The 19,009-nt window shown below is 42.4% G+C and overlaps 1 protein-coding gene across 1 annotated transcript in view; it reads right to left on the minus strand.

Annotated features, from left to right (window-relative positions):
- The window catches only part of cadm4 (cell adhesion molecule 4), a 152,419-nt gene extending 134,506 nt beyond the window's left edge, over positions 1-17,913 (minus strand). The window contains exon 1 of the mRNA XM_084943638.1: positions 17,539-17,913. Within this exon, the coding sequence (XP_084799764.1) occupies positions 17,539-17,611 (73 nt within the window). The 5' untranslated portion in view covers positions 17,612-17,913. The remainder of the gene's footprint in view (positions 1-17,538) is intronic.
- Between the last annotated feature and the right edge of the window lie 1,096 nt (positions 17,914-19,009).

Here is a 19,009-nt window from a genome sequence, read left to right on the forward strand (position 1 = left end):
AATGACAGCATGCTTGTCACAGATAGCAGCCTGTGGAACCACGTGCATAAGGGCTTGTGGGACTGTGGAGGAACTTTGTCAATTCTTAGAAAATTACTCCAGGTGATGCCATAGTGATGCCATAGTGATGCCATCAGGGTTATTGCAGCAAACAGACAGCCTCTGTTACAAACTTGAGTAATTGTCCGTTCATTTCTGCCTCTGTTGCTTTGATTTTTCTTTTATCAGTCTCTTGGGAGTCTTCCAACTTTACAGGAATGAAACACAGGACCACAGTGGTACGCCTATAAAAGTTTAATCAATATCTAAAATGAATGTTGATACATTTTCTATCCATTTCATTTCAACTGACTGTCTCAGTATCCCCCCACCACCACCACCACCACCACCACCCCCCTCACACACACATGCTTAACATCATGCTTGCAAAGACCTTCATGAGTGCATTGAGCTGAGTGTGAAAATGCAATCTAACAAGAGAAAGATAACATCAAAGAGAGAATCTGGGCTTTAGGCGACAATTTATTTGGAGCTCTAATCTTTCCAGCACTTCACGCAGTCGACTATAACAGATTCTCAACAAATCTCTAAGTACCATTAATAGGCGGTTGCACTAACCTGATGTTTTTAATCACTGGCTTACTGGATAGGTTAACTTGCATTATGTCCATGCAAATTATTCAGTAAAGTCACAATAGTATGCGTAAGAACATACAGGATATCATATGAAAGATTAAAATGTCTTTATCGCATTCTCTAGAATTTCAGAAACCCCGACCTCTGACCTTGACGTTGAGGTTGAGGTCACTGATATTCTGAACCATCCAAAATTTCTAGCAGCTACACCTATGGTATCAGTTTGAAACACCTACATCAACTCATTCTCAAGTTATTGCATTCACAAACTTGAGTGTCCAAACCACCCGTCCACCTGACAGGGTGGTGTCCAAAGCACCCTATCAGCTTTTATGGCTGAGGGTTAAAAATGGCTGCTGTAGAGCCGTCATCAGATTGAGAATCAAAATGTTCTGGTTTGAGTCCAAAAAGGAATTTGTTAACATTCATACTTGATAGACAGACATTACAGGTTTGTTTTTGCACCAAACCCCACACTCACTCAGGTTTTGCTTTTATTCAAAGACTTCTGGATTCGACATATCTAGGAAATTAACACTGTGCTCACCTACACCTGTAAACACCTAGAGGCTAATCTATCAGTTCTGACAGGGCTTGCGAGCTTTCTCTAGAAAAGAATACGTGTTTTTATATGGCCTGAGCTGACACTTACATGGGAACAAAAACTATCAAGATATGCTTGATAAAATACTTTTACAACACACTTTTGCATGTCATATGAGATGCTTGAAATGAAAGTTGGAGAACAAAGATTTGTTTTATTATTTTAATGAAACTAAAGTCCAAAAATCTGTCTTACAGAATAGCACCATTTCCCTAGTGTAATCTATCTCCAGCTTGAATGCGACTGTGCAGTGCAGGGTTTCTATTGTTTCAGTTAGCAAAATGGTTTTTAATCAAATGTGACTGAGCTTTTCTGCGAATGTAATGAACGTGTCTGCTGGCTAAAATCTTTTACTAATCACGACTGAGTGATAATTTCAAAACATTTGCGACCTTTTCTGTCGCAAAGCAGCAAATAGTACGTATGTAATTAGTCAAGAAGAATCACGCAAACAACAAAAGGAACAATCAATGAAAGTGTTTAGTTTGTGTTTCTAATTAAAAATTGGACAATAGAAGATTGGGAAAGCATTGCCTAGTCTGATGAGTCTCGATATCTCCATGCACTATTCTCATGCTAAGTTTTGAATTTGGCATAAACAACATAAAAGCATGGATCCATCCTGCCTTATATCAGTGTTTCAGTCTGGTGGGGCTGGTGTTATGGTCGGCTGGATTGTAGATATGCAGCTGGCATATCTACAATCCAGCTGGTGTGAAGCTATCATGTCAATATGGGCCAAAATCTCTGAGAAATGTTTATAGCACCTTGTTGAATCTATGTCAAATGGGAGTCTAACCTTGTACTAGCAAGGTGTAAATACTGAAATAGCTGTTTTTGTATGTGCCATCTCTATATTTTCCTGTCTGAGGAAACATTCACGGTTGTGAATATATCTGCAATAAGCTGTAGGCATATGTAATACCCTGGTCATTTTGCTGGTTTATAGAATAAATGTGCTTCTGTTAAGTCGTATATAAACATTGTAAACATCTTTGAGGAAGATCACCCAGAGTTACAGAGTATATTTTTCTCTGTGTGTAGGTATACAGCTGTTAAGTGAGAGCAGAGGAGAAAAAAATGAAAGAAAAGTTGGTAAGGATAACATGGGCTGAACACCATGCAAGTGATGTTCTTCGACTGCTTTGCTCCATCAATCTCCTTCATCCACCTTTGTCTTTAGATGTCTTTATTACAGTGAATCGCATTATACCGCTGAACCATGTTTACACATGGGAGGCAAATCACATAATTGAAGAGTGTCAGACACTGATCCAGACAATATTTAAATGTAAATATGACATTGCCAAAGTGTCTCTGAAATCCATGCTGTAATCATACCGGTCTATGAATAGCTCTATATTTGCACTGCAGGCTGAGTGCAGCAGTTAAGCAAAGATGATTTCCTAGAACTCTCCTCAACTCCAGTAGCGTAAAAAACAATGTTCTATCACGGCAGCTCTGAGACGGTGTTGAGGGGTAAGCAACGGTGCGAAGAAAATCAGTGGTACCTTTGAGTGAAGACATCAGGTGTGTAATGCCATCACACGCTCGCTCTCTGCCTCCTGTTGAGCTTTTCCACACACTGTTCTGAACAATCGTCCACTCTCTCCAATCAGCCCTTTATTGTCCAATAATGAATACTTTTCCTGTAAGAGGCCGCCGCCCATTTCCTTCTCACAAGTTTACTGTGAGAAGTGATGGGGTGGGTCTGGCCAAGAGGAATGATTTGGGTTTTTTCCCGGTACCTTCATTGTTCACAGTCTTAAATAAAGACGTTTTGGCAGACTTTGGTTTGTATATGGAGCTGCAAATAAGGCTTCAGCGTGCTGGTTGCTGTACGTGCCTGCTTTCTGGCCTGTTAAATAACTCTCATTAAAGGGCAGCAGCAACTAATAACAATGTCTGATCTGAACCGAGCTTGTCCCTGTGCCCCATCCCCTTCTCTCCTTGTTTAATTTCCCTTTAAGGCTGCTTATTGATTCTACCCCTTCCATTCGGTAAGTCTTTTTATTTATAACACAAAGCGTACAAGAGTGTCACAACCTCAAGTTTCGTGCAAGCTATTAATAAGATGAATCTAAAAGCGGCAGATGCATGTTTACGATATACAGTATGGGTCTCTCCTTGACATCAATCTGTTCATACTTTTTTTCACCCTGTCTTCTAGACTTTACCTCCAACTCAAACTTTTGAAAGAAAGGGCAAAGTGAGTGAAAGAAAGAAGATATCAGGACCAAGGATAAGAGCTGACGAAACAGACTATGATGGAAAGAAAGGGAAGCCAGAAGGAGCAAGAGGAAAAAGGCAGAATAAGAGAGATGAGCAGGGCAACCGAAATGGCAGAAGAACTGCCAAAAGGCAGGCCTTGGTGGTAAATCCAGAGACAGACAAGGTGGAGAGAGACTGAGACTGAGGATGAGGCAGGGAGAAATACGGATGTGCTGAGGGGAACAGAAATGAATAAAAGATGGAGGGAGACAGATAGGATCGAAAGGTATCGGAGGTAAGTGAGAAAACTGCTGGAACTGTTAGGATTCTCAGTAGGCAGTTGCTCCCTCTTTCCATCTCAGCTGTAGTTATCAAGTCTAGCTTTGTGCAATGCTGTTAATATAACTACTGAGCTGTCACAGTGTGAAGTGCGCACGAGTTCAAAACAGTGCTTATTTATCAGTTTGCATTTGTGTAAGGTACATGTAAGTAGCACAGATACATAAGCCCATCTGTTGCCTTGAATCTCTATATGTGCGTGGGAATGCAGAGGAGCTGTTTCAGAATTGTGCATGCACAGTACATGTATGTGTGGGAGGGGGTATGGCAGAACATCACTATTTACAAGTATGTGAAAAGTCTGTTGGATTCTCTGAGAGCCACAGTGTGCTTTGTTGGCTCATACAGCCACGTAGTCTAACTGTTTAGCCAGACTGCACTGCAAGCAAATCACAATACCTGCAGGATTTCAATATTTAAAGAGCTTTTCTACATTCTTTGACACTCAGGTAAAAAAAAAAGAGTCAACTGTGCCAGACAGGGTCCCTGTTACAGCTGAGATGGAGTAGAATTTTGTCATCTGTCTAGCTCTTTCTATGTTATTTTTCAGCTAGCCTGCCTGGTGTAACCCACTAACTGTCACTTTGTGAACATGTCCAAGGCTGAAAAAATGATCAGAAATACTAACCCACCAGTCTACCTAACATATATCTGAAACCAGGGACTCATATTCAGAGGATAAATCCAAAGTGAATCTTTTTTTTTATTTTTTTTCTGGCCAAATTCTTTTTGGTAATGATAATTTGGTACTTACCAAGGAGAAACAAACACATGTTACTGGAACATAGAAGCACACAAGCCAACAAGTCAAGCCAAGCTTCATTATTTAGGGAGGAAGTCTAACGTGAGTGCACCTGAAACAATCTGTCAATAAACAGCTGCACACTACAGCTCAACTACATTGGTTGTAGTTATAGATGATGTACGCATGTACTACCACAGTAAGTGCAGTAGGCTGAAGTTGTTCTGCACAAAATTATATCATAGTAGTTATATATATATATATATATATATATATAGTATAGTATATAGTTATATCATATTTTGGGGGTTTCCAACCTGTTTTCCATCTTGCTTTGGTAAAACTGAAGGTTACTTTTTCAAAGCTCTCTTCAATTAAATTATTAAACATGATATTAAAAAATGAGGTAAGAGTATGATCAAGTTGTAAAAGAATTATCTATTGTTCAATATATCAGAAAAAACGTAGTTTACAGCAAGGTCAAAAGCACAGCGGATCTTGAAAATTAAACCCTTTCTTCTGGCTGTCAGTTAGAAAACAATATGAATGAATATATGGCTGCTGTTTCGAAGACTTGTCTTGTTGTAATTATAGTAAGTCATATGTGCAAATTATATTAAACCTCAGCTGTCATTATAGTGGCGGTAAGAGCAGTTATAGAATACCATGAAAGGTGTTTGTTACATCAGCCTCACACAAAACCCACACACACACAAAGGGAAACGAGAACAGATGCAATCTGTGCAAATGATGCATTATTTTGTGTGAATGTGCTGTTAGTCCTCTAGTGTGGGAGGGTGACAAAATCGTGTAGCTAAGCTACAGTACCGGTGATGCTAGGGACTCTGTTTGTTTGTGTGCTTGTGGTAGTGTACATAAACAAGAATATGTGTGTGCATGAGGGCTGAAATGAAGGTAGGATGTTGTTATCATCTCCCACTGCCTCCCACCCTCCATCCATCCCACCTCTCTGTCGTCTCAGCTGCAGGGGCATGTAAGCCGGTTACAGCAACATAATTTTCAGGTGGGTCAGATGGCAGCATTTTGCACCCCCACACCACCTCCCTCTCTCTGACTCCCTCTATCCATCCACCACCTCTGGCCAATGCTAGAACTTTACAACTGGATGAGCAAAGTGGCGGCGGCTACCTACCTGGCTCTGTGATTGACTGCAGTGCCGCTGAGCGAGCTTCACTGTATCTGTGCCATGTTTATAGCTTCTTTCACCTTCGCAGTAATTGAGTCCCTCCCCATGCGAAATATGCACTGCCAGACAGGCAGATGTGTGCGTGGATGAAACCCATCGTGTGTGTATGTTACGTGTGGGAGCTGGGAGTTGACTGACAGGCTACATAACTCAATTCAGAAATTCTGAGGGAACCTGACTGCTGTTTTCCTGTGTGTCTGTGTGCGAGCATCTACTTATGTGTGTCTGTGACTGGACGCAAATATGTGTGCAGCGATTTGAGGGTGAGTGGTATCTTAGTGTAATATATATGTATGTGGCTCCTATATAAGTCGGTGGAGCTTTCCACAGATATCTGAAAGGAAAGTGTGCAGTGAATTAGAAAAAAAACGTACACAAAATAGATTTCTAGGTGCACGTACTTTTTATGCTCATTTTTTCATGTGCCAGGCTCAACCAGTCGGAGGTGTGTTTGGCATGACAAGATTGCTAGGACAATGATGCATGTGTATGTGCCTGCATGTGTGAGCAGAATACCACTTAGCCTCTTTCAGGCAAATACATGCATAAGAGCACACAAAACTGTAAAACGACCACTATGTTAAGAACAGGTCAGGAAAGAGAGGTGAATATGTAATGGATAAGGGCCACATAGGTCAGATAAGACAGATGGACAAAGCAGGGGAGGAAAGACAAAAGTAATGAGGCCTGCATAAAAGTCTACCTGTGAAAGATGGAAATTGGTAGGATGTAGATGAGGGAATTAAATATGAAGGTGCTCGACTCTCTTCTGGTGTTTATGCTTTGGGAGAAATAAAAGAAAGGCCAGAGACAGAGAGAAAGAGAAAGAAAGAAGGGGATTAGCTGAAAACTGTCTTGGGAGGAAGAGAAGGTGGGTGGGAGATGAATGGAGATGGTTGGAGGGACTGCACGGTCTCTGAAGGGCATGTACAAAAATGAGCTTCCACCTTCAGAATACTGCTGTGCAGCGTATAAGTTAAAATGCACACTTCAGCAAGCCCAGAGCAAAAGAGATGGCAAGAGAAGGTAAATCTGGAGATAAGGGGAAAAAGAAAAAAAACTCCAATTGAGTATAAAAAGAAAACATAAAGTTAAAAAAGAAAGGAAGCTGGAATTGAACTTATCAAGAGAAATTGGAACTGAGGGTGAGAAGAGGTGCGGAGAAGTCAAAAATAATATTGGAAATGAATTGATGCAGCGTGTGTAAATGGAAGGCGGGTGAGGAAAAATAAAGAGTCAGATGGAAGGAAAAAACATTTTGTACATGCAAATGAGAATGAGAAAGCAAAAACACAGGCATTTGTGGTGACCACCTGGGCCCTGTCAATCGTGTCTCTCTCTCTCTCTCTCTCTCTCTCCTTTTCCCTTTCACTGTCTATCCCTCCACACCTGGGCTCGCCTGCCCGCGGCTACAGTACAAGAGGTAGATAGCAAGAGGAGGCAGGGATGGGGTGGAAGCAGCAGGGAGGCAGGAGAAACTGCCAAAGTATCCATCAGCAAGCAGTCCTGGCAACAAAAAGTCCCCTTTCCCCTTCACCAAGTCTGTCTTTCCAACTATCATTGAGTCTCCCTCTCACTGCAAACTCTAAGTAACAGTTGGAGCAGATGCATGCGGACACATGCACCTGGATCACAGAACTGGCGGGTGTGTGTGGGCATAGGCATGGGCATTTAAGCATCAACGAGGTTAGGCACAGAACGATAGGAGCACAAGGAGGGATAAAAGAGGTTTTTAGCGATCATGGTGAGTACAAACAAAAAGACAGCAAGTCAGTGTTGAGGCCCTTAAACCAGCTTCACACTGTGGGAGAATTGGGAATGAAGGATAAAAGAAAGGCAGCCAGAAAAAGAAGAACACGGCATGAAAAGGTGGAGAGAGAATAAGTATAGCAATCAAGTGGGAAAAAAACTGGTTTTGCTTGAGAACAAAAGGCAGACAAAAAGTGCTACATGCATAACAACAAAGCTAAAAAGTGAATGTGCATTTAAAACACAATCACCAGGTGTGTCCCTCTATTTGTCTGCAATACTCTAGAAGCTTAGAAAAAGGAGGACAGGAATGGCATTTAAAAAGCACAGCACAAAAAACCCCCACTGCAGTAAGGAAGTCTGAAAACTCCAAAAGCTCTCTGGAGTGCTTGCAATGTTTGTATTTGTGCATATGCAAATTTAGGTGTGTAAATTAGCGCAAGTGCATGAGTCAACTTGCCAACCTGTCTCTCTGCTTTGATTCAAATTTGTGTACATTTCTGTAACTTAACCACTGATTTACAAGTCAGTCATCATTTGGGATCAACCTGCTTTTTAATTACGAGTGGTTTATGTTTGTTTTTCATTTCCCCCATAAGCTCATAAATTGCTTTCCTCACCTCAACTTAAAATCGATCTCCATGATAAATAAGCATCGTTATAATTGCATATACAAGTAGTGCTGTCGCAAACTAAAATTTGTGATTGCATGCACACACACACACACACACACACACACCTTTTGGTGTTTAATTGCTCAGTGGCAAATATATGATAATGGCTGACTTATTATAATGTAAAAATAATACAAATCTAATTAATGTTATAGTCTGTGCCTTAAAGCTAGGGCTTTATGATTGTTTTAAGGGCATAATTTGCTTTTGTGTAACTTCTCTGACTAGCACATAGAATCAGATGGCTGAAATTCATGGCTATTTTTAATTGTTAAAAGATTTAATTAATCTTTAAAGATCAGCACATTGTTGAAATAGAAGGTAGGGTAGTTACGATGTTAGGATTTCAAACTGGATACTGATACCCAGGAAAATACAAAATAACATTTCAAAACCACTAGGGAAAAAAATTACGAAGCAGTGATAGTGAAATTTTGCTGGACAAATTTGCAGCATTTTATATTTATTTTTTCTAACAAAGTTTGATTGTTTGGATTCAACTCAATAGACCTGACCAATCAGACTTCTGCATTTGGCGAAATATAAGCTGATAGTGTAACACATACACCAGCACTAAATGTACGAATAGTAAAAAAAATAAAAAAATGTAAAAACCCACTAGTTTATCTCAGACACACAGCTAGATGCTGCTCCAGGTTAATCAGCTCTCTACAATTATTTCTGTCTTCTCAGATGTGATTCCAAATCTGCCAACAAAAGCTCAAATTTCCCCACTGACATCCTTTAATATGTACAAAAGTGGTCGCAATACAACTTCAACTCCTGGATCAAACTATGAAATTCTCCCTGCTATGTTCCTGTGAGAATTGTAATATTTTCCACAAAAACACAACACATTGGTACATACATTACATGACAAGTTTAGAAAAAAAAAACAGGCAACTAGGCATAATAGGCATGACTAGGCATTTTGACTAGGCAAAAATAACTATAAAGGCAACAATATTTTAACGTTTTCTGAGTTAGTACTGTGCTTCTGGTGAAGTTGTACCATATTTTTGTTGCTGATCAAACAGAGTTGATAAGATAGGCCATCCATGTTTCTGTCTAGTTGATCCAATACTTTTTCCTGCTTCAATCTCAGACTTTAAGAGAAAAATAACACTTTTCTGTCATCAATTATTGTGTTATCCTGTGAAATTAATAAAGTCTATTAATGTTACAGATAGGCAGGACTGATTTTTACTGCCTAACTCCAGCAATAACATTATCTTTTTATTTTTAGCCACAGCCACTAGCTACTACCTTAACAATAACAAAGGCTAATGTGGCTATTAGGTAACTGCTAATAGTTAAAGAGCTAACATTAACATATGTGACAGCCTGTTAACATTTATGATAGCTATGAAATACTTTAACGTGGCTGAAACTGGAGTTTTAATGATCTTACGAAGTTCCTCATATACTGTTGCTCAGTGTTGGTAATGAAAGAAGGGGCTGTGTGAAGCTGCGTGCCACCTTTAGCAGGCGAACACAACAATGTGGGTATCTAAACAAATCAGACAGTCATTTGGTATATATATACACACACACACACACACACACACACACACACACATATATATATATATATATATATGTGTGTGTGTGTGTGTGTGTGTGTGTGTGTGTGTGTGTGTGTGTGTGTGTGTGTGTGTCCATAAAGGTCATTTTGTACTATGTACTGCATAGCAACTGGAATCTTGGACACTAAAGCAGATAAAGCTGCTCTGATAAACGGAGGAGAGATGGTAGACCTCATGGCCTTTGGGAAGAGAAAAAATAATCAAGAATGAAAGCACATTCCTCCCTACAGCTTCCTTTTATTAGTTTCTCAAGCAATAAAGTAAGTTACTGTATATGCAGTCGGGAGGCGACAGTGCCGTACTGTGTGTTCTGTGGTGCCTTCCAGACTGTAGGATCTACGGCATATTGCAGACACAAAAACCTCTTGCTGTTCACGGCTACGTGGATCAAAAGAGCTAAAAATGACTTTGGTACCATCCACAGAACCCCACTGGCCCCTGCAAGCTGCTTCACAGCTCAATTTACCAGTACTGCCCAGTGGGTGGCAGTTGCTATGAACCACTGTTTCTCTGCAACTGCGCCCAATGCCCTAGGCCTGTGTCAAGCTCATTCAGTATCATTGCCTGTAAGCCTGTTTCTCTCTTCCACTTCTGAAATGGCCAGAAAGGAGAGCCATGGTTCTTGTGTGTTCAATGATAAAACTATTCATCAAACAGAAAGAACATGTCTGTGTCAAGTCAAGCACCACCTCAATCTACTGGTGATGCTTAATGGGAGATGAGGGGAGAGGGGTTGTACCTGTTAACAAGCATAAGGTGAATCAGCAGTCATGCACTTAAACGCCCCTTCAGCCGCTCGAGAGGAAATGAATCCTGGGAGAGAATCAACCAGAGCTTTCCTCAAGGTCATTGGTGCCTGGCCACTTTTTAAGTGGCCTTGCCAGCTCTAACAGTCTTTGCAGAAACAATCGTAGCACCAATCCAATTTGGCTCAGTTTCTTTTCTCTTTACTTCAGTGCAGACGGCTGCATTGCCTCACTATTGTTTTGCCCTGCTGAAAGCAGAGCATGAATTGATGACCTTATGAATCTCAAAAGAGCCTGGCAAATCATTGCGGTAAATCAAGCACCAGCACATTAAGCATGACTGCAGGCTCTTTCCCCCTAAGTTTCTTTCTTTTTCTTTCTTCTTTGTGTCCATCTCTTTCATACTCTTTCCTTCCTATGAGCACTTGGGGATAGTGAGAGCAGCCAACTTTTTGAGGATTGTTTTCATGTGCTGCTAATTAATTGCCTCTAATTAATGGTTGTTTACGGGTTGCAAATGAAGGGGATCAAAGCCTACTACTCCTGATGTGGAGGCTCTTGTCTTAGGCTGTAGAAGGAGATGAAGAGAAGAGCAGACAGACAGAGACAAGCAGTGCAGAGAATTGAGGGGTGATTCTGACAGTATAGCGCTAACTACGGTTGAGGCTTTTTTTTTCTTCAGTACCTTTATCAACTATCATTTGGCTTCTGTGCAGAACAGAGCTGAGCAGTCTGACTTTGATCTATCGGCAGCTGCTGTTATCACTGGTGTTATCTTGAATGATAGCATTTGGTTTTTAAAGTGGATAAAGTAAACTGCAATGTGTACTTTTGCAACATTTAGAAAAATACTCTATGAAAACCGTTTGCTTCCTAAATACATTTTTAAAGCAAACACCCCTCTTTCCATACAACTTTTAATGTTTTCAGAAAGCATTAAACATTCATTAACACGATGAAGCTTTGATGATGTTTGAAATAAAGGAACAGAAATGCCACTCCTGAGGTTTCTGTAACCACTGTATCTGACTCTATCACTTTATCTCTGTCAGACATGGTCTTAGCGCGAATGAATTTGCCACTCATGGGAGAGACATTTTGCGAGCTTTCTAAGATAGAAAACTCATCCGAGACCTCTCCAGCATTGTTGTGACCGTCTTCTGAAAATCTCCATCTGATTTCCCAGTAGATAGTGCGCTGCTTGGCAATTTTCAGCATCCGACAATCTCATCAAAGCAAACCTATTAATGGCAATGATATGAAGAAGGATTCTAAATGGCAGACAGATGAATAGCCCTGTGCGTGTGTGGGTGTTTAATTCTCCAAGCCGAAGCGCCATGTAGCTTTGCTGAAAGTGGGAGGACTGTCCACGAGCTGCTGGTAAACAATTTCAATACTTGTTTGCCTACGTTTTTGTGTGCATGTGGGTGTGACAGTGCATGTGCATGCTGTGACCTCATCGATCATGACACTTTGCCTCTCAGGTGTGGTCACCTACACAGTGCCTGCCCGCGCTCGCTTTTCTCGGTATATTACCATCCATCTCTCTGTTTCTCCTCTTCACCCTCCTCCTTCTCCTTCCCCACATCCTCTTCTCATATCAGCACCCTCTACTTTTCTGCTTTGGCCCCACCTACCTAATCTCTCTCTTCCCTCCTTCCTCACTTTTTTGGCCCCATAGATCAGTCATACTGCACCGCAGGGATTGCTTTCTCTCTCTCTCTCCCTTGTTCTTTTTTTTTAAACACGCCCTTCCATTTTAGAGCTGAAATCCTGCAATCATTCACTCGTTTGTTGGACTTCTCTCTGCCTGACTTTCTCCTCTGCTCTGTTCCTCCCTGCTCCAGTGGTCTGTGACGCAAGCCCCTGGCGCTTTCCCTCCCCCTCCTTGCGGTCTTCCTTCGTTCTTTTATACACTGTGCAGCCAGCCATCTCTCCCTCTCTCCCCGTAACCCTTTCACTCTCCCTCTGTGACCCCATCAGTCTCTCAGTGCCCCAGCTAAGGCTGGTCACTCTTCATCAGCTAGCCTCCACTGGACACACAGACCTCCCAAAAGCAAAGGGAAATGGGGTCTTGTTGGCAACATTTGTGCCCAGCCTGACAGTTTCACCTAGGTTTAAGTTCATTTCTGACCCTCCTTACCCCGACGTGAGCACCTAATTACCAGTCATCCTCTCCTCCTCTTGTCTCTACATCAAGTCTTCCAGACGGGATGTGTATTAGCCTCAGCACTGCCAGAGTACACAGTTTCCAACTCTTCAATTTTAGGCACTTGCCCTCTTCAGCTAAATAAGGCTCTCTCATCCAATCACAGCTAGTGAGGGCTCTGTTGCAGTGCCTGAGTGGGGATAATCACCTTGGTTACTGGCATTACCAGAGGCTGCTGTCTGGCCACGTTAGCGCTGCGCCCTGCGGGAGCTGCCGAAACAGGTGTCACAGCAGCAAGGACGGGTGTTAAACAAGCCCAGGGCCAGGCAGGAGGCATAAACGTTTACTCTTAGTCATGGAAACCATGTCACCAATAGCAAGGAATGTTCCCCGGAATGGCATTAGTGGTTCAAAGTTGGGGGGTTTTTTACGTCAGAGGACTGTCTCTTTCAACTTTGTCTCTTTTACCTGTCTGCAATTCAGGGTTAGCTTCCGTTGACATAATCACACCTTGTGCTCAGCAGCTGCCTTTGTCAGTATTCCCTAAAAAGCTACACAAAGACAATCACTTTTTGTGACACAGTCACAGCTTCATGGCAAAGACAAATACACATCGAGAGGGTTCAGCATCTGGAGAAAAGCTGCTGGCTCAGGGGACACGAGGTCGCAGCATGGGCAGCTGGACCCAAAGAGGCGATCTACTTTTGCACTGGGCCAGTCAGTTCAGAGAGAGTTAAGAGTATCAGATTGATTGGCAGGCTTCGAATGCCAGCAAATGGAGGAGACGTCCTTGGCATCCGAGTCAGCATTAAAAACTTCAGCTGCAAAGTTGGTGAAACGCCAGTTGTTCTCAAAGAGCGACACGTAAGGACGACATAGATCACCATTATGATAATCACAAGCTGCACTGTCTGGGGAATAGTAATGGGAAGGAGATGAGGTGGCAGCCATAAAGAGTGTTTCTACATTAGTGCTGGCCTGATTAGATTGACAGAAAGTTTCACTAATGGACGATTAAACAAATGGTCAAATGAGATATAAGGATCCAATTACCAATTGGCGTCTTTGTGTGCCCCTTTCAATCATTGTGCTTCATGTGTTCTGTTTGCATGAACTTGTTCGTGAGGACGCAGCAGAGTGAAAACAAGAGCTGAAAAAAGGCTGAAAAAGGGAACGCTTAGTCATATGATGTGTCCCTGCAGGGGTATAGAGGAACTTGCTCCTTCCTAGGTCCTTTTATTTCTATTCAAGTGAAAACAAAATCCTTTTTGAACCTGGTATATAATACTGGAAGAAGTTACGGAAATGTATTTATTGTGTGAAGCAACCGCAGATCAAAACAAATGAATTATGGATTGCACAGAAGACTGGAGGGCAGATTAGGAGATAATTACTGTAAAATACATCACCTGTACTAAATGGTGAACCTCGAAACCTCTGCTTCTGAGTAATGGACCCATGAAAGCCCAAGGGAGAATAAAAGCAGCCCACACTGAGCTCTGTAACTCTTTTAGTTGTGGCTATCCCAAAAAGCGATACAGTCCAATTTGTTTATGGAGCTTATGTTGAGCCAGTTGTTCAGCTGAGATAGTGGGCCACCCTGTCAGGACCCTTTAAGAATGCCCTGGTTGATCAAACATGGCCACGCGCAGCAACAACAGGCAGCATATTTTTCCTTAAAGAAAAGCTCCTTTCAGTTTCTTCTTTGTTGACAGGCATAGTCTGCCAAGTTCAGGTTGTCCAATTATTTCGACCTACAAAAGGCAGGGAATCTGAGGGGGGAAAGAATTCAACGCTGAAATCTGATTGTGCACTGGGCTTTAGATATTCACCTTGAACCAGCAGATGGCAGGGCAGAGAGCAAAGAAGGGAGGTCTAGGTCTTCATAATTAAATTGCCAAGAAGTTTATCTTATTTACGGGGAGAATTATGCTCCCAGGTTTGGATCAAAGGATAAACCTTGGCTCGTGGTGAAGACATTTTCAGCACATTAAAAAACAAAGATGCTGAAATAGCAAGCCCAATGTAATTTGGAAGAAAGTAAAAAGGCAACGTTAACTCTGGAATGATGTAAATTGTGCCTGACGAGCATCAAAATCTGCACTTGAGTTCAGACAAACTCTTGCATAAGCAGTAATATAACTATGTTCAAAACAGGTAAGCTGTCTATAGGCAAGATGTGTGTGGATGTTTATATGCGTTCCTGCATTTATTTGAGTGATCATATAGTATGTGTCCATATTTTTATTTTTTGTGGGTACTGCATTTCCCTTGATGCTTGTGTTTACACGCCAAACCTCCCTTCTGTGACTCACAGCGACATTGATTTATGCATGGCTTCACTGAGTGTTTGTGTGTGTGTGCATATGCACACGCGCACTTGCACACACCAGCTATAATTGGTATTCAAATCTCCTCCCACAAGTACGTCCAACTGCTGCCGTTTTTCAGCCACCAGAGTCCCAGCCAAGGTCCAAACAGGATGATGGGGAACAAGCTCAAACGGATGGCTCTCATTGCACACATTCAAATAAACAAATGGAGGTGATTTAATGCACACTGCGATAAGGGAGGTGGTAATGGCGGCATAGGAGAGAAATGGGGATGAGTTGTTAGAATGGAAGTGATGGAGGGTAGCGATTAAGGGTGGGCACGAAGCAGAGGTGGAGTTAACAGCATTTGTTACTGTACGTGCTTTGCAAGTTTGGCCTGCAGCTGCTGTTGATCAGACACCTCCACAAAGCCAGGCAATCTGCGCACAAACATACAGCACTGACTGTGTGTGCATGTCCCTCAGGCCTGCCCGTCAGACACACTGTGAAGTCTTTCTGCCTTTCTTCTCTCACTTTTCCTCGCTCCCTCGCTCTTTTCTGCCTTTCTTCCTCTATCCATCTTTCCATCCCTCTGTCTCTCCCTCATCCTTCACAGAAGCGCCAAGTCTTCCAGCCTCACTATCTTCACAGCAACCTCTCAATCTATCTGTCCACTCATCCATCTATCCACCCAGTCTGTCCATATCTATTCTAGCATAATAACAACTGCCAACCCTCTATAGCCTCCCACCTTTCCCTTCTTTCAGATTGGAGGAAGAAAAATAACCAAGACAAGATCTTTATTAAATCTCTTTTTTCCTAATGCAGACACAGCATCGGTGCACATCTGCAAGGGTTTTTAGAAACAGACCATCTTTACTCTACCTCATCTCCCTCCTTTCTCCACCGACCTTATGCCTGTAACACCCCTAAACTCCCCAGCCTCCTGTCTCTCTCAGCCCCTGTCAGAGGCTAGATTAATGACAGTGATCAGTGAGCAGCCCCCAGCTGAGGTTGCCTGCAGCTTAGGCAAAACCCTGCACTGTACGCAGCACGCACGCCCATGCACACACACTAATGTAAAGCACATGTACTTGCAACACACACACATATTCATAGATGGGTGCCCAAACCCACAAACACAAACCCCATACACAGTGAGAATAACATACAAATACCTAGATCTCATGCATACCTTAACCACCCAGTGTTCATTAAACACATACATACACACAAACACACACACTTTCTCCAAAGGAAAAAATCAATATCTATCAATATACTGGCTCTGGTGAGGTCGGTATTAGTGCAGCCACAAAAATGGCTTTGGTAAGGTAGTTCTTCTTGTATACAAGAGACATCAACATAACAGCACTGTCCAGGTTTGAGTGTGTCCATGCCTCACCAAGCACTTAACTATTTCACTGCCTCAGGACAACATAAACAAGGGGTCACAGAGTGCAGCAGCCACAGGACACAAACCAGCGGAGCAACATTTATGTGCACATTGTCATCATCAATCCTCCTTAGTCAAAATCACAGAGGCTTCAGATGGACTTTTCTTTTTGCAAGTTTTATTTCAAATTGCATCCAAACAAATCCCACAAAGATATCCAGCTGAAGTTCTTCAGAGGCTAATCCAAATCCCCATATTTTGCAAATGTGGCACTTAAGAAGCTACTGAGTAACCATAACTAGCCAACTACTGTGTAAAAGAAGTAAAGCAGGACTATCCCAACCTGAAGTGTTCCAGTGATGGTGATAAAAGCAATACAAAACACTACAGGTACTGTTACAAGTTGCTGTAATGCATTGTTAGATGTTATTGTATCTGATAAGGGGGAGGCTCAAAGGTCTTTACAGTCCCTCACCCTTCTCTGGAATATAAAAGCAGTAACAAACACCACTGCCGCTGCTGGTGTGTCTAAGACATGTCTGGTCCACTGCGGGCATTTGTTATGAGCTCTCGTGTGTTCTATGAGAATATTTAATCGGAGCTCTGTGTGTGTCGCTGCATTCACAGGCTGCATAAGTCACAGGCTCCCATTTCCCATTCCGCCACAGACAACAGCTGTAATAAAATGAATCCCAACATCAGGAGAAAATGTAAATTCTGTGACGCACAAGGGTTGAGAGAGCATTGGCTTCTTTCATTAAATATTCATGCATGATCAAAAAAAAGTGGCCACCTTTCACTTTTCTTTTCAACGACTTGACATTTTAGGGTCTTCCCAGCGTAGCAGTTCCGAGATGTGATTAAGACAATGACTCATATCCATGTAACAATACAGCCCCGGCTTCCGCAAAGGGCATCGACTCTAATTACCCACTGAGAAATATTAACACCAGTCCACAAAACAACAGTAAACTGGCACATCTGCACGTGTTTTGCTCCGTGGTGCGCTCCTCCTCCTTCCCGTCCAAGTGCACAGTAAGTCAGAGTGGACCCGGTGCATTTTAAGCGTTATTCAGCTTCTACTTAGAGGACTTAGATAAACTTGCACAGAAAAGCCCAAACACATCGAGACGGCGTGACACTCTTCCCATTCACATCACATTCGTTCACTTTCATTTGAGCCTTACCAGTGTTGAGCAGCCAAGCCACTGTTACGATGGTTAGAGGGACGCGGTAGTTCCACACGGTAGCGAAAGCCATCGCGGGTATTCCCCTCTGATATCTTTCTTAATATTCCTCTTCCTTTGAGAAATCAGAGTGACATGAACCCGCAGGTTCACCCTCCGACAGCGCCTTTAGCGTCTATGTGTGTGTGCGCGCGTGTGTATGTGTGACAGGGCGCGCGCGTGCGACTGTGCGTGAACGAGTGTGTGCTTTGTTAGGCTTTCCGAGCGTAATAGCAGGTCTTTACATAGTAATGCTCCCCTCTCATACACACCCACTTTCTCTCCCTCTGAATCCCCGAATATGACGGCTTGGCCGGTTTTTCTTGGTTACTTTACATTGTAAATATATTGTAAAGCTTGCCAATTGGGCGGTCCTGGATGTCTTTCTAGCCAATTGCAGAGAGCAGGAGCAGGTGGAGGGGTGTGCGGATGTGAGCAAGGGGCTGGGTTTAAAAAAAGAAATGGGCTATCCAGGAGGAGAGCCGGGGAGGCAAGAGGGGCTGCGTCTTCCAGTTAATTGAAATCAATTCGCTCTAAATGTGATTGATAACCAGCATTAATTTTCCGACTCAAATAACCAATTTATTTCAAATTCCACCCCAAGGACTTAAAAGATGCAAGGCACGCTGATTAAGATTACGGAAATGAATGGTTCTTATTGTTCAAATTTAGGGACAAGTGGTGCAAAAAATGTGGCGTTTTCTAAAGTTGACTGTAGGGAGGAAAACGCAGCTTAAGAAACGCGATCATTTGAAAGATGGCACTTCGTTTGAAATTACTGTTTGGCTATTTGGTGGTAGAAACTCAGTGCCAAATCAGTCCAAGCAGTAGCCTCTGGGTAGTTTGAGATTCAATTCTGTTGCAGAGGCTGCTTTGAATCCAATTAATGTGCATAGGACTCATCAAGAAGAACAAGAAACAGACCTGAGTGTAAGCTGTTAAATCACCGTTTACAATGACGGTAATAGCTCGGAACGAAAACTTGGGCTAAGGATGAGCCGGTGTTTCTGATCATCTGTAGTCAGGGCTTATTAGGTCGTGCTAAAGGGGCTCTTTAACTTTACCCTCATGCTGCGGCCACAGTTGGCCCATAATTGTGTTTTCCAGTCAGAGAGCGCTGGTCCATTATGAAAATTGTTTCTCTCTCCACATCTCTTTTTGTCCCCCCTCTAATCTAGTGTTTACTATGGACTTATAGCATCCAAGGCTTGAAGGCATCTTTTTGAAACTGTATCTTTGGTGCCCCTCTCAGGTAACTGCAGGGATGGCACGTCACACGTCTTAAATCTGCTTCCGCCTCTTCTGACAAGTCCTCCAGACACTTTGGTCAGTTTAGTTTGAACAGTCAGGAAAGTTCAAGCAGCCAGAGCACCTGGGCAGTCTGTATTAATATTAATATTTCTACTCTTGACTCCCATAAAGTTGCTTTGAA

Source organism: Perissodus microlepis, chromosome 11 (assembly GCF_051167445.1).
Source record: "Perissodus microlepis isolate ML-2025 ecotype Zambia chromosome 11, ASM5116744v1, whole genome shotgun sequence".
Lineage (NCBI taxonomy): Eukaryota > Metazoa > Chordata > Actinopteri > Cichliformes > Cichlidae > Perissodus > Perissodus microlepis.